The sequence below is a fragment of the Nicotiana sylvestris genome, chromosome 10 (genome assembly GCF_000393655.2).
Source record: "Nicotiana sylvestris chromosome 10, ASM39365v2, whole genome shotgun sequence".
Classification (NCBI taxonomy): domain Eukaryota; kingdom Viridiplantae; phylum Streptophyta; class Magnoliopsida; order Solanales; family Solanaceae; genus Nicotiana; species Nicotiana sylvestris.
The window spans coordinates 84,897,163-84,914,071 of NC_091066.1; the positions used below are offsets into that span (position 1 = coordinate 84,897,163).

Consider the following 16,909-nt stretch of genomic DNA (forward strand, 5'->3'; position numbering starts at 1 on the left):
AGAAGTAATGATACAGATATAAGGGAAACAAGTGAAAAAAGATGCTTAGCTTCTCAAGAATGTTGTTCCAATACCTTTAATTCATCCTAGTTGGATTCTTTTATAACAGCCTTAATTTTACTTTAGCCCCAAATTTATGATTGGGGTGAATCTAAAAACTCATATTCTGGACCCTCCCTGCTTTATGCTTTCAATATAACAACCCCCCCCCCCCCCATATTAAAAAATATAGAAAAATTAGACAGTAATCCTGTTATTGCCCTAGAAGTTTCGCAATCCAGCTAATTCTGAACAATCTAGCCTTCTGTTTATATTGCTTAGTCCATGACCTCTATAAATATATTGAACCTTCTTTGGCTTCACTTCAACATAAAATGACCTCTATAAATATAGTCCAGTGATCTGTCATTTGCTGTCACAATGCGAAGGTAAATTCCATGAGTTAAATAGTAACTGGATATGTTCTATTTACAGGAACTCTTTCTAAGAATGGAAACTACAACTTCTGGAGCAGATGCTGAGGTGGTTGTCAATAATCCTTCGCCAGTGACAGCTCAAAAACAAAGTGCAGACACTCCTCATCGACGCACTCCTCCTAAGAAGCAAAAAAGAACGACTCCATCAGAAAAATCTAAATCTGGGAATAGTGACAGAGAGACGTCCGAGATTTGGAATCACTTCTCCAAATTTACTGCTAAAGAAGGTAAATGTAGGGCAAAATTCAATTATTGTCCTAAAACATTTGTTGCAGGTAGCAAGAATGGGACTACTGCATTATGGTCGCATTTAACTTCTACATGTCACAAATCTCCCTTTAGAGCCATTGATAAGAGACAATCAACATTAAAACCTATCAAGGAAGGGTGGCTAGAAGGTGGTTCGGGTGCTACTGAAAGGGTAGTGTATAATGTGGATGACATTAGAAGGGCGATTACCGAATTTGTAATTCTTGATGAGCAACCTTTTAGAGTTGTTGAAGGAGAAGGATTTAAGAAATTAATGGCTAAAGCCTTACCTAATTTCGAATTACCTTCTCGTGTAACTGTTGCTAGACATTGTTTGAGGATTTATCATGAAGAGAAGGAAAAAATTAAAAATCTTATTAAGAACCAACGCGTATGTCTCACTAGTGATACATGGACATCACTACAAAACTTAACTTATATGGTTGTTACTGCACATTGGATAGATGATCAATGGAATCTACAAAAGAAAATTTTGAACTTTTTTCCAACACCGGATCACAAAGGTGAGACTATTGCAAAGGGAATTGAAGCATGTTTATTTGGTTAGGGCATTGAGAACTTGTTTACAGTGACTTTGGATAATGCAAGTGCTAATGATGTTGCCATTAAGCATTTGAAGTTGCGTATTGATGATTGGAAAGGGGCAATACTTGGAAATAAGTTTTTGCATGTTAGATGCAATGCTCATATTTTAAACTTGATTGTAAAAGATGGGTTAGATGAACAAATTGAGCCTATTACTCGTGTAAGAAATGCGGTAAAATATGTTAGGTCTTCTCCTTCAAGGTTTGCTTCTTTCAAGTCATTTGTTGAGAAAGCTAAGATAGATACTCATGGACTTGTAAGTCTTGATGTTGAAACAAGATGGAATTCCATATATATAATGTTAGATACAGCTCTAAAATTTGAAAAAGCCTTGACAAAAATGTATGTGGATGACCATAAGTATCAAAAGTATTGTCGAGAAATAAGCGCTTTAAGAGGAAATCCATCTGCAGACGACTGGAAGAATGTGTAAGCTTTTATCAAGTTTCTTAATATTTTCTATCAGACAACTTTAAAATTTTTAGGCAGTTTATATGCTACTTCAAACTCTTTCTTCCATGAATTTTTCAATCTTCGAAATGCTATTATAAAGCATACCAAAAGCGATGATCGTACTTTGAATGATATGGCAGGAAGAATGAAAAGTAAGCTTGAGAAATATTGGGGTAAGTTTGAGGATATGAATATGTTATTGCTTGTTGCTGTTGTGTTGGATCCTAGATACAAGATGAAGTATGTGAACTTCATTCTTACTGATGCATTTGGTTCTTTGTTGGGAAGATTGAAGTCCGAAGATGTGGTAAGCATTTTAACTCGCTTGTATAATAACTACAATGATTCTTTTTTTGAGGCTTCTAGTGACAATATTGGAGGCGATACTAGTATGAGTGAAGTTGGTGATTTGTTGCAATCAAAGTGGGAGAAACTTTTGGAAGATGAGGGAAATATTAAAAAAAATCTGATCTTGAGATATATTTGATGGATGATGTGGTGAAAATCAAGGATTTTAATATCTTGGCATGGTGGAAAGTTTCATCTAGTAAATATCCAATTGTTTCAAAGATTGCAATGGATGTTCTTTCTATTCATATTTCTACTATTGCATCGGAGTCTGCTTTTAGTACAGGTGGTCGAATTTTAGATTCTTATAGGAGTTCTTTATCACCAAAAACAGTGGAAGCACTTATTTGTACTCAACAATGGATATGATCACCTTCCAAGGAATATAAGTTTGAAGACATGTTAGAGGAAGTCCAGAAAATTGAGCAAATTGAAGAAGGTAATAATTTATATTCAATTGTTAATGAGTATAGTTATTTTTTACATTAATTAATATTTAAATATGTTAATTGTTTCTTCTTCTTCTTTTCCAGAATATGTAGACTCACCTTTGAGGATTGATTAGAAGAATGATTAACTACAATTTGCTTCATGACTATTTTTGGAAGTGAGGTCATTATGCCTTTACAAGTATTTTGGAAACATGCTCCTCTGGTTGTAATATCTACTAAGATGCCCAACTTCTTAGAGTTTAATATATTCTCTTTTTGTTTATCTTTTAGGACTTTTGGGTGTAATGTCTACTCTTAAAAAGTTGGTGATAATTCTTATGTAGAGTGCAATATGATATGCAGTTTATATTTTTGGTGATAATTTTCTCATTCTGCCTACTTCCTAATGGCCAGATATTGTTTAAATCTAATTCAATTTTTCTCTTGACTTAGTAGAACTGATATGGAAATGTATGGAGTTGTAGCCTTCAGGAATAGTTCATTGGCTTGTTAATGTTTTATTAGAACACAGTGTGTTGACATATCAAGATCCAATACCTGATATATAGTATTTTTCTAATATTTACTGGAAAAAGACATCTGCATTGTGTAAGGAGTAATTTTTCCTTAACACCTATTGCCATTCATTATTTGGTTAACACAATAGCCACCATAGTTGTCATTCAAGTAGACTTGTTGTACTTAAGCAACATGTTACAACATGCTCATTCAAGAAAATGCCCCGTATAAGATTGATCCTGACCCCACAAGGTGTTATTGTCATGATCCTTCTTTGGTGTATAATTTTAGACTTTTATATTTGCATGGTCCTCCTGTTCTTTTTTGTACTCCAAGATATTTGGTGTATAATTTTAGACTTTTATATTTGCATGGTCCTCCTGTTCTTTTTTGTACTCCAAGATAGCTGCAGGAATTTATTAGAATTTTATGATGGCAGCTATATATAGTTTGGAGCACAAGTTTATCGGAACGAAAAACCTGAAAAACCCGAGAAAACCTGATATTGAAAAACCCGACTTTTGTTGGTTTGGTTTGATCTATAGATTTAAAAACCCGATATAATTGGTTTGGTTTGGTAATTGCAAAATCCGAACCAACCCGACTTATGTACACCCCTACGTACAAAGGCTCTATTTCTTGATGCAAGGCAAATTTATTGTAAATCATTCTTTGCCATTTACTGTAAAAACTTCAGGGCTTCCTCCTCGAAACCGAGTTCAATTGCTTATTATACCTAGAGCTTTCAAAATCCTTACACAATGCATAAGCTATAAAGTACATTGAGTCCAATATGAAGAAAAAAATGAATGTTTAAGAAAATCATGTTTGGTAAAACTTCTTTTAAATTTTTTACTTGCTCAATTTATGATACTTTATGAGATAATGCTGGTGTGCAAGGCGAGCTCAAACCAAAGGCTGCTAAAGTAATTCATCTGCAAGTCCACATACCTTATTGTATAATTAGCCTCTTGTATAGACATTTATACAAAGATCAACATACTAATATCGGGTATGCAAATGCAAAATGGGCTGGATCTCCACTCTGTCATTTAATTAATATGTTTTGGTTTCTTTGATTTGTGGAAACCTAATCTCTGCAAAAGACAGACACAGATTAAAAATTTGGTTGCCATATTGTAAAAGTTAGGGAAGCAATTACTTGAGGAATTAAAGTTCAAAGAGGTAATGCAGATAAAAATGTTTTGTGAAATAAAAGTTATCATGGAAACATGTTAAAACCCAAATTATTATCCAGAGCAAGAACAAAATAATAAAAGTTGGGAGGATTTCATTAAGCAGTACTAAATAACCAAAATCTTTGATCTAAAAGATCAAATAGTAAACGATACACTAACTTAACTCATCATCTCTGAACATTAAAAGCTACCAAAAGCCACATCCAGCAATAACCAGAGAAGACCAGACCCAGATATCACAGATTGCTTCCCAATGATCTTAAGCAGTAATAGATGGCTTAGAAGCTGCAGACAGTCTAGACCTCTTCTTAGCCAGACTCTCACTGCGCCTTTCTCTTTGCTCCTTCAACCTAGTAGCTAAAAGCTTCTGGTACTCAGCTGCTTCTGACTTAGCCTTGGCAATTCTCTTCTTCTTGTCTGCAATTCTTGCTCTCTTCCTCTGGAGAGTCAATGGTGTTACCAGCCTCTGGATCTTAGGAGCCTTGCTAGCCTTTTTCCCTGTCACCATAAAGCACCATAATTAACATTTAGGAGCGGCAAACAGGCAGGTCGGGTCGGATATGGTTTGGGACCGGATAAATTATCCGACCCGACCCATATTTAACACGGATAAAAAAACGGGTTAACCGGTGGATAATATCCATGACTTCTTGCATATGAACTTTTGGAAGAGTTCTTAGTCTCCCTAACTCGAGGAACTACCAATTTGAGGCTTTACAAATGTAAAAGTTAGACTCATTGATTATCCATTGGTTACCCATTGGTTATCCATTTTCTAAATGGATAATACGATTCTTATCCATATTTGACCCGTTTTTAAAAAGTTCATTATCCAACTCGTTTTTTAGTGGATAATATGGGTGGTTAGCTATTTTCTTTTAACCAATTTGCCATAACATTCAAAGCAAAGGTTGAAGAGCATATTAACTTCCAACATTGACCAACTCTGATCAGCATAAGAAAAATTCAAGTATATTTATCAGTAGAAAACTAACCAGTTTTGGTCGTGAAATTCCGACGGTAGGTATTGACATACTTCCTGACATCATCTTCCTTGGAAAGGTTGAAGAGCTTCCTAATCTTGGAAGCCCTTTTGGGTCCTCTCATCCTTGGTTTCTCAGTGTCTGTCAGTCCAGGCAGATCATTCTCACCCTTTTTCACAATAACTAAATTCAGAACAGAAAGATCAGGACTAACAATGCATCCACGGACAGACTTCCTTCTGCGCTCCCCATTTCGCCTACCATAGCCCCGGAAACAAGGAGTACCTGTTTAATTGAACATAATTTGACACTTACAACATCAGCTACACACAACAAATATATACAATACACATGCGCCATTAAGCACCTTCTTGCAGCTTTACACATACCTCTGTACAGCAGCAGACGAACTCGGCCTGGAGTCAACACTCCCTGCTTCATTGGGAAACCTTGCTTGTCACATCCTCCCATAATCTTAAAAACATATCCCTTGAACTCCTGTCAATTGTTACACATAACATTGTTAAAAGAAAGTTGACTAGATGGAACGGTTACAACATGAAACCACAAGTAAACAGAAACCTACGTCTCCCAAAGCATCTCCAGCAACCTCCTGGGAGATCCTTTTGTCAAAGAAAGCCCGGCTGCATAGCAAGAATCAAGCATCATTAATCAACAGTACTTACACATGCACTCTTACATGTCACTTAACAATAATGAAATATTAGGACCTCCACGTAAATCAACCAGCATATATACATCACCATGCAACATTCAAAAGCATCATATAATCAAGTAAAGTATTTACCACATTAAATGTTATCTTACTTTCATCAATAAAAAGATAAGCGTCGAAAATTTTCCCACTACAACATTGTATGCACATATAAAGACCTTCGTGGAATTACTAGATATCTAATGACGGGCCTATGAAGGGAAACTTATGAAACAATTAACCAAACACCAGCTTTCAAACATAAAGCATTAGTTTCTAGCAATGGTCGTAATTCCAAACAGATGCAAAGATAGAAGATAGCAGTAAGGGATTGTTTGTTCCACGGACAAGTAACTGGATTAAAACAAAATGAATAATAATTACTTCATTGTTTAAATTCCTATTGAATATTTGGTTATGCGTATCAACTCGAGATACCTGGACATGTTCAGCTTTAAATTGGACATATATTTGTTACCAAAAATTACTCTAGTGCCCTTAAATTAATTTATCCAATTCTATTAGTTCGATTATCATATGTGATTATAACAATTGTCGTAAAAATAATTAATTTCCCAATTTTAATCATCTCAGATAGAAAATACATTAAAAGGAACACATCCTATAAATATGAAATCTCATTTTCACCTCTCATAGTTCTTAGGAATCAATACCATAAATTTTATTAGAAACAACTGAGAGATAGCAAGCAAATAAGTAAAAATGTAGAAGACATTCAACCAAATAACCACTATGAGGTAAGAGATCAAACTGCATTCGGCATGTAATCTTTTTCATAGGCGGTAACCTAAACAAATAAACTCTTAACTCCAGAGCCCCAAATTATTCACCTTACCGCACAGTTTGATAATTGTAGACTTTTCATTAATAGCCGAAAACAATTTGAGTTTAATTATTCACATGTATAAAACCAAAGTATGTTAAAGTGAGCAAGCAAAGAAAATCTGACAACAGCAAAGACTACTACGCCTCAGTCTCAGACAATTTAGGGTCGGTTATATGAATTCTCACCGACCACACTACTCCATTTAAACTAATCTCGTGACATATAATGCAAATACAAAATAAAAAGTAACAAGTTCTGTAGAATTTCTAAACGTATAAATATAACTTACAGTTTCTGGTCATCGTCGATCTCGAGCTTCTTCTGGCATCCAGTAGTCGGATTTGCAATGTTGAACTGCAAAACAAAAGAACAAATCAATTCATGTTGAACGAAATGAATAATGTAATACATAAATTATAGGCTTGTTCAGCTACCTTCATTTTCGGTCGAACTCAGTGGAAGCCGCCAAGCTGACAATGAAACTCTCAAATTTTACGCTGAGCTCCTCTCTCTCTTTCTCTCTGGGTTAGGGTTTAGGAGAAGATATATTTTATATCCAGGCTTTTACTAGGTCAGCTACTAATGGGCCTTGGGTCCATTGTAATTTGTACAGAACTTAAAAGGGATTGGGCTTTTCTGTAAGCATAAGCCTTATTCATATATACTTTCAAGAAGGCCGAATATAATGAGGACAATCTGTTTCAAGAATATAGAAAGTGAAAATTTTCACTCGTATTTTAAATTTGTTTTCTAAAAGGTCTTGTGTACTTAGGTCTTTTATTCTGCCCAAGTTAGAAAGGAAAAATCCGCAATAAGTTATAAGCATTTGAATAATTGAAAGCAAGATTATGAGGATATGCGATTGCAACTTATAGCACGTCGTAGCGTTAGTCGAGGGCTGAAGGAATTGAGCTAAGATCTAGGATTGTGCAACGCGAACTAGGTCTCTGCATGGATGCACAATCAAAGGATTGAAGGAACGAAAGTAAAGAAAAATATGGAAATAAGAAGAACTAAACTGCAAAAAAGATATATACTCTCATTCATGATCTTCCCAATTGAAGGGTACACAAATAATATACTGAAAAGTCGAAGAGGACAAAAATGAAAATAAATGAACTAATAACAAAAAGATAGAAGGACTAGCTAGCAAAGTGATAAGTGAGAATTTATATCACTTGATGCTACAACAACAACAACAACAACAACAACAACCTACTGAGATCCCACATGTGGGGTCTGGGAGAGTAGTGTGTACGCAGATCTTACCCCTACTTCGAAGGAGTAAAGATGTAGTTTCCGGTAGACCCTCGGCACAAGAAGGAAAGAGACAATGTATTAGTAGCAGCAAAGGAATCCTAACAGATAACACCAACAACGCAATAACCAGAAAATATAGAGCAAAGTATTAACACTAAGCATCAACAAAGGCACAATACTACATACGCAAGGGAATAATATGTACATACAGGGTCGCTAAACATACTATAGCCTAACTTTCGACCCTAAAGAAGTATTAAGAAAACAACTAGAGCCCCTAGCAGCCTAAAACAAGACACTATCAAACTAGCCTTCTGTTTCCTAACCTACAACACTAATGCTCGACCTCCACAACTTCCTATCAAAGACCATATCCTCGGAAATCTGCATCCGCACCATGTCCCGCCTGATCACCTCTCCCAAATATTTCTTAGGTCGCCTTCTACCTCTCCTCATACCCGTCAAGGCCAGTCGTTCACACCTCCTTACCGGTGCATCCAGGCTTCTCCTCTTCATGTGCCCGAACCATCTAAGTCTAGCTTCCCGCATCTTGTCTTCCATGGGAACCACACCCACCTTCACCCGAATATCGTCATTCCTAATCTTATTTAGCTTAGTGTGTCCGCACATCCATCTCAATATTCTCATCTCTGCAACTTTCATCTTTTGGATATGAGAATTCTTCACTGGCCAGCACTCTGCACCATAAAACATGGCCGGCCTAACCACCGTTCTATAGAACTTTCCTTTAAGTTTCGGAGGCACCTTCTTGTCACACAGAATACCAGAAGCTAGCCTCCATTTCATCCACCCCACTCCTACACGGTGTGTGACATCCTCGTCAATATCCCCATCCCCCTATATAATCGACCCCAGGTACTTGAAGCTCCCTTTCTTGGGGATGACTTGTGAGTCAAGCCTCATGTCCACGTCCGCTTCACCCGGGACGCTACTGAAATTGAACTCCGCATATTCAGTCTTAGTCTTGCTCAGCTTGAAACCTTTAGAATCAAGGGTCCGTCTCCAAACCTCCAACCTCTCGTTAACATCGTCTCGCGTCTCATCAATCAATACTATATCATCAGCGAATAACATACACCATGGCACCTCCCCTTGGATATGGTGTATCAGTGCGTCCATCGTTAAGGCAAATAAGAACGGGCTGATCGCAGATCCTTGGTGTAGCCCCATAACAACCGAAAAATGCTCCAAGTTGCCCCCACTGTCCTAACCTGAGTCTTAGCTCCACCATACATATCCTTAATAACCCTAATATAAACCACCGGAACACCTTTCACCTCCAGACATCTCCAAAGAACTTCCCTAGGTACCTTATCATAAACTTTCTCTAGGTCAATAAACACCATGTGCAAATCCCTCCTCCTATCCCTGTATAGTTCCACCAACCTTCGAATAAGATGGATCACTTCCATAGTGGAACGACCAGGCATGAACCCAAATTGATTCTCGGATATCGACACCAGCCTCCTCACCCTCATTTCAACTACCCTCTCCCACACTTTCATGGTATGACTCAATATCTTGATGCCCCTATAGTTGTTACAGTTCTGGATATCGCCTTTGTTCTTGTATAGCGGAATCATCGTACTCCACCTCCATTCCTCTGGCATCTCATTCGTCTTGAAAATAACATTAAACAGCCCAGTTAGCCACTCCAATCCTGCTCTACCCACATACTTTCAAAATTCTACTAGAATTTCATCTGGCCTTGTCGCTCTGGCCCTGCTCATCTTACGCATAGCCCTGACAACCTCGTCGACTCTAATGCTCCTACAGTAGCTAAAATCTCAGTGACACTCAGAGTGCTCCAATTCCCTTAGCACAATGTCTCTCTCCCCTTCATCATTTAGCAGCTTCTGGAAGTACGTCTGCCACCTCCGCTTAATTTGCAAGTCCTCTATTAACACTTGGCCTTCCTCGTCCTTGATGCACCTCACTTGGTCTAGATCCCGAGTCGTCTTCTCCCTCGCATTGGCCAACCGGAACAACTTCATATCTCCGCCTTTCCCCCCCAATTCTTTGTATATGCGACCAAATGCTGCACTCTTCGCTTCCGTGACCGCTAACTTCGCCACCTTCTTAGCTTCCTTATAACTTACTCTATTCATCTACCTCTCCTCCTCGTCCGTACTCTCCACTAACTGTTGATACGCTGCTTTCTTTTCCTCCACCTTACCTTGGACCTTGGCGTTCCACCACCAGTCACCATTATGCCCGCCCGAGTAACCCTTCGAGACCCCTAGTACCTCTTGTGCTGCCTTCCTAATACTGTTCGCTGTCATCGTCCATATACCGCTAGCTTCCCCACTACTTCTCCAGGCCCCCATAGCCAATAGCCTCCTCCCCAGCTCGTGAGCTTTCTCCTTCGTCAAGGCATCCCACCTAATCCTCGGACTACCCCGAACCACCCTCCTCTTCCTCCTTATCGGGATGCTGACATCCACCACTAAAAACCGATGTTGGGTCGCGAGTGACTCACTCGGGATAACCTTGTAATCCTTGCACAACCCTCTATCAAACTTCCTTAGGAGGAAATAATCAATCTGAGTCTTAGCCACCGTACTCTGAAAAGTAACCAAATTCTCCTCTCTCTTCGGGAATATAGAGTTCACAATCACCAACTCAAAAGCCTTAGGGAAATCCAATAGAGAAGTTCCACCTCCGTTCCTAACCCCAAAGACACAACCGCCATGCACCTCGCCATAACTACTGGCAGATGCACCAATATGCCCATTGAAATCCCCTCCTATAAATAACTTCTCCGTGGGCGGAATACCACGCACCACTTCATCCAAACCCTCCAAAAAACACCTTTTAACCTCTTCCTCCAAACCCGCTTGGGGCGTAGACATTTAGAGTGAGCCCTCCAACCATTAACTTAATAAACATTAATCTATCACTCACCCGCCTAACCTCAACCACCAACTCCCTAAGATCCCTATCCACCAGAATACTCACTTTGTTCTTACCCTTCGAGCATCCAGAGTACCATAGTTTAAACCCATCTACATTCCTCGCCTTCGATCCTACCCACTTAGTCTCCTAAACACATGTTATATTAACATTCCTCTTCTAGAGAATCTTTGCCAACTCGATAGACTTACCCGTTAGCGTCCCTACGTTCCATGACCCGATTCTCAACCTAAACGCACACTTGCCCACCCTTGCCTCCTTACCCCACTTTCCCCCTGCCCCACCCCCTATCATATGCTCGGCTCCCGCCCCTCCTGAGGACATGGCCTTATTCTACCATCATAGACCACAGCCAGAACAAGCAACGACCAAACGCAAAGGAAATAGGGAGTACTATAGGTTCGCTAAAAAAAGTGCCTAGACTAGTATCAATTAATAAGCCAACAACAAGCTACCACAAAATGAAGGGAAACAAGAGATCGGGAGGTACCACCTCCCGAGAATAGAACCTAGATCAATGTACCGCGCTCACTTCCAAATTCCCGCCGTCCCTTACTAATGCCAATCGGAGGTGACTCGTGCTGCTTGTCCAAACACCGCGACTTTCCACCTGAAATTTAGAAAAGAAACACGAAGACCAAACGGGGAGGGGGGCTGTTGTCACCACTGCACTTAGTGACCCACTATCTAACAGCCTTGGTTGCCCGCTTTCACGACGCCGGAGCAGGCACCAGTGAAGTCAGCCGCTGACCAGCCCTAAAGATGCCGCAAGAAAAAGAAATAAAAAGGGGGATCTAGGGTTTGTAGATGAGAGAAGAAGGAGAGAGAGAGGGAGAGTGAAGCTGCCAGCAGTAGTCAAAAAAAATTTCGGCAGAGCAGCAGTTACCTGGTGGCCACTATTAGGGTTGAGGGTGGGAAGGAGGGAAGACAGAGGAGAGAGAGGAGCGGTAGAAGAGGGAGATGGAAGGGGAGAGATGACCGAAAATTTACCTGGTGGGTTGGGTGTTTGCCGGCGTCGGCGTTGTACAATGTCCGGTCAGAAGATGACCGTTAGGTTACAAAGAGAGAGAAGTCGGGGGGGGGAGTAAGTATATATTTACATAAAAGTTTTTTTTAAGGATCAATGGAATATCCAATAGTTTTGCATCCAAAAGTTGCTATTAAATACCAAAGTTCTAACGAAAAAAATTTAATTACAGGTTTAGTGGAGCAGCAAAAAGGGAAAAAAGATTTGAAAGAACAAGCCAAGGGAAAAAGAGCACAGTGTTGTCCAAAAATAATTTGTGTGGACCACAATCCTGACTTTGCTATCGCAACCCTAGCTCCTGAAACCTAAGAGAAACAGCAACTGCAGAACCTATATTGCGAACCGCAATGAAAAAGTGTGATCGCACTTTAGTCTACAAATCCATCTGCCTGCTAAAAGTTTAGACAATCTGAGACATGATATTTTGCCAAGTTTTGAATGCTCAAATTTGCGGCCGCAATCATCCAATTGCAGACTGCAACAGACAAGCGCGACCGCAATACCTTTAGTGTGACTGCATCACTAAAGACCAACAAATCACGCCATCAACTACAGGAAATGCAGACCACAATCGTACTTGTGCGGCCGCAATCCTACCAAAGGGCATTTTTGAAATAAATTTTGAGACGATATAAATAGCTATTTTTAGCAATTTTTAGGCATCTTTTTTACTGTAGCAGCTTTGGAATTGTTAGTTGTAGCTATTTGGAGCAAGTTTAAGCTACAATTTGGAAAATATCACTTTATCTTTATTTTATTTTAGTATTATGTCTTTGACTTAATCTTGTATTATGCTTTTGTTCCTTTTGCTATTAGTAGCTAGATTTTTCTCTAGGGTTGTAATCCAAGCCTAATGTGTGAATTTGATGGGTTATTAATATAATACTTGTTTAAGATTTGGTTGATTGTTTTTTATCCAATTTCATGCTTCAATCTTAAATCATTGGTTGCACATTTATTCACGACCTTTTGACTTTGTTCTTACTTGAGAAAGATGAATTAAGTTTAGGAAAACCTGGCTAACAAGAAATTGGATTAGTTAAGATTAAGGATTTAATTAGTCTAATTAAGCGATTTGGACTAGAGATAGTGATAATCTCACTTGGGCTCATAATCAATTGATCTTATTCTCTCCCATTTTAGATTTGAGAAAGCTATTTTGGGCATAGTCACTCAATGATCAAGAGAAATTTAGTGAGTACCTTAGGATTGAGAGTCATTAGAACCCCAATCAACTAAGCAAACATATTAGATTTCACCCATTAGGTTACACCTAGGTTAGGACTACAACTCTATGTTTTTCTCATTTGAGTCACAACATTAGTTTAAATATAGGATATTAAGTGTTTGATAAATTGTCTCTTAGATAATTCTTAGTATAATTAATAGTGTTACTAAACCAAGTTGTGTTGAAAGTTAATGATGAGCGCAAAACCGGTGTATGAAACTGGGCTCGCTAGTCAAAAATAGTATAGTATTAAATCGTCTCCACATGGATTGGGTTAAATGATACTCAAAGAAATCTTTAGCTTAACACTATTCAGAAAAAAAAATCTTTGATTTTGAGTTATTAACTAACTAAGAGTAAAAGCTAAGATTCTCAATTGTGAATGAATAACGAAAATTTAGTAACTAAGTAGAAATGAGTGAATATCAAGATGAGAAACAAGGGCTTTGACAGGATATGTGATCAACTATTACTATGGGCAACTCTGTGTTATGTTCACTCTTAACTTCTATTGACTCTCTCAATTTCAATAGATGATTAGGCTATCTTAAGGATTCAATTCTTCTTCCGAATGAATTAGAGTTTGCTAAACAACCTAATGATATGTGCTGTGAAAATATGCAAAAATATGTTGAATGAATGATCTTATGAAGAACACCTCTCGATTACTCTTCTAACATTGGTCTATTGATAACTCTATAAGCTCTTTCGATTACCTATGAGAGTCGTGAAATCAACTTAACAAGATAACACAATGAGAATTGCAGCAACACTTCTCTTTTAATTAAAGTAAAATCATAATTAACCTTGCAATTCAATTAGTAACTCATTCAACGATTCAGGCAACTAACATAAAGCAAATCGAGAACAATAGTCAAATCACAATATTCGTCAATAACTCTAAGAAGGATTACTCCATAGTGGAGAAGTTGTTCATCACAAGAGTATTAAGAGAACAAAAAAATATTACAATCCCCAAAATCAAACAAACTTGCATATTGAATGAATTGGATGAAGTATTCAGAGTCTATGTTGTTTCCTTGCCTCCTTCCCTCCAAAAGTTGCTCCAAAATCCGTAATACCTTGTCTTGGGATGAGCTAGGCTTCATATAGGTCAAAAGTCTACCTCCAAAATTACAAAATATATGCTTGGGTCGAATTCCCGGAGACGGACGTGCATGGCCGCGCACCCGGAAGTATGACCGCGCACCTCTGCCAGACTTCTATAGCACTTGCGCGCTCAAGTGTGCGTTGGGGGTCGCTCGTGAGGCCGCGCACGAGAATTTCTTCTTGCTCAACTTATTTTCCTCCCGCTTAGTTCACTATTAGTCCATTGATCCCCTCTGTGTTACCTGCACTGAAAGACAACATATTAGACCCAAGTTGGACCAAATCTCTATCGAATCAATCAAAGATGCAAAATGGGCATAAATATTAATTAACTTTAAGCTCATTAGTTAATCTAAGATATGTTAGGTTGCTTATTTAAGTATTTACCTTAGCACCCATTCAAACTCCTTGTGGTTCGAACCATGACTCTTATTGGATATATTATATTACAAATGACCTTTACGTATCTCATTCTTAGGGTGTGCCTTGGGCATTTATCACAAAGCCAACTAACAACTATAATAACTAACATAACAGATATTGTACTACTCTAGAAGCCTCAAGTACATCTTATACAACTCCACGAAAATATATGCCGTATCATTACCCCCTCTTTTTAGCTTCCTTGTCCTCAAGGAAGGAATCTAGGGAACCTAGTCTTCACCACACTAGCATCTTCCCAAGTTGAATGTTCTTCGGGGATCTTCTCATACACCATCCTCCTCTGCAACACCTTCAGGGGCTGGGGACAGTAAGGATTGCCAATATCGAATACAAGAGTGTGAAAGGTCGACCTAGGCAACTCAAAGCAAGGCTTCAACAAGGACACATGGAAGGTAGGGTGCAACTGCAACTCAAGAGGCAATGCCAATTTGTATGCACCATAGCAAACCCTTTCAGTGATCAAATAAGGACCATAATAACTGTAAGATAACTTACTGTAGTGATGCTTGGTTAATGTTAGCTACCTGTAGGGTTGTGCCTTTAAAACACCCAGTCACCAATTGTTGAACTTCATATCTGACCTATGCTTATTAGCCTGAGAAATCATTCTCTGCTAGGACCTAACCAAGTGGTATTTAAGGAGTTGAAATTTTAATTCTCTCGCCAGTGAGTCCTATAAATTTCCTCTGAAGTTGAATCCCCCTGACATATGGAAGATGGATAGGAGGGGTTTCCCCATAAAGATTGTGATGCACATGATGGAAGGCGGGCTGATGAGGGCAGGACAAGTAGGATTGACCGGCTTCTAGACTGGCAAGCTTCTGAAGAAGGGGTGAATATGTCACCTTAGGCGAATCTCACATCAGAATGGGAGAGCGAAGTGAAGAGCTATATAAGGCATATCACAAATTCACATGATACGCACGCTTTTGGGGCTCGATGTGGCGTAGCCCAAAAAAACAAATCCGTGCAAAGCTCAGACTCAAAGAGGACAATACGTGTCATGGGCTTGGGTTATGAAAAATATGGTATCAGAGATGAATCTCCCTCAGTACGATGGTGGGGCAAACTTCAGCGAGGATGATGAGCTCTAGGGGGTGCATGTGATGCCCACGACGGAGGACGAGCTGATGAGGGCGAATCAAGTAGGATTAGAAGTCTTCTAGGTTGGCAAGCTTCTAAAGAAGGGGTGCACATGTCACCTTAGGCGAATCTCACACCGGAATGGAACAGGGAAGTAAAGAGCTATATAAGGCATGTCACAAGTTCACATGGTACGTGCACTTTTGAGGCTCGAGGTGGCATAACACAAAAGGACAAATCCCAATGAGCTCAGGTCCAAAGTGAACAATATGTGCCATAGGCTTGGGTTGTAACAAATATGGTATTAGGGCTGAATCTTCCTCAGTACGATAGTGGGGATAACCTCAACGAAGATTCTAAGTCCAGGGAGGGGGGTGAATGTGATGCTCATGATGGAGGGCGGGTCAAGTAGGACTATCAAGCTTCTAGGCTGACAAGCTTCTGAAGAAGGGGTGCACATATCATCTTAGACAAATTTCATATCAGAATAAGAGGGAAAAATGAAGAGCTATATAAGGTATGACATAAATTCACATAATATACGCGCTTTTTGGGACTCGAGGTGGCGTAGCCCAAAAACACAAAACCATGTGGACCTAGGTCCAAAACAAAAGATACGTGCCATGGACTTGGGTCATGACAAAGAGCCTCATAAGGAAATCAATTAATAGCAAAATAGAAAGATGTATTATACCATCACTCTGCAAATATAAGATACTGAAACCACTTCGTCGGAGCTTCTGAGCAAAAACATCTAAGGTAGGTCTCCTAGCACCTATTCAATACCTTTGTTTTACCATATGGTTGAGGATGGTAAGCAGTAGATGTGCTCAAGGTAACCCCTTAAATTGAGAATAACTCCTGCCAAAAATTACTGATGAAAATAGGGTCTTTATCATTGACTATGTCAGTTGGCATACCATGTAATTTAAAAATGTACTCCATGAATAACTTGACTAGTTCACTAGCAGTCTAGGGATGGAAAGAGGAATAAAGT

The 16,909-nt window shown here is 39.0% G+C and overlaps 3 protein-coding genes across 3 annotated transcripts; all 3 read right to left on the reverse strand.

The window, feature by feature from the left end:
- Positions 1–4,353: 4,353 nt before the first annotated feature.
- LOC104230894 (small ribosomal subunit protein eS6-like) lies at positions 4,354–7,350 on the reverse strand. Its single transcript, XM_009783800.2, has 6 exons — positions 7,261–7,350; positions 7,116–7,180; positions 5,851–5,908; positions 5,654–5,762; positions 5,277–5,549; positions 4,354–4,779 (listed from the first exon to the last, which is right to left on the reverse strand). Exons 1-6 carry the CDS (start codon positions 7,264–7,266, stop codon positions 4,541–4,543), a joined length of 750 nt encoding a protein of 249 aa, XP_009782102.1. The 5' UTR covers positions 7,267–7,350; the 3' UTR covers positions 4,354–4,540.
- A 1,057-nt stretch (positions 7,351–8,407) lies between these two features.
- Positions 8,408–9,717, reverse strand: LOC138879623 (uncharacterized). Its single transcript, XM_070159241.1, has 2 exons — positions 9,319–9,717; positions 8,408–8,944 (listed from the first exon to the last, which is right to left on the reverse strand). The coding sequence occupies exons 1-2, from the start codon at positions 9,715–9,717 to the stop codon at positions 8,408–8,410; spliced, it is 936 nt and encodes a 311-aa protein (XP_070015342.1).
- Positions 9,718–10,215: 498 nt separating this feature from the next.
- LOC138879624 (uncharacterized) lies at positions 10,216–10,959 on the reverse strand. Its single transcript, XM_070159242.1, has one exon. The coding sequence runs from the start codon at positions 10,957–10,959 to the stop codon at positions 10,216–10,218; it is 744 nt and encodes a 247-aa protein (XP_070015343.1).
- Positions 10,960–16,909: the final 5,950 nt, after the last annotated feature.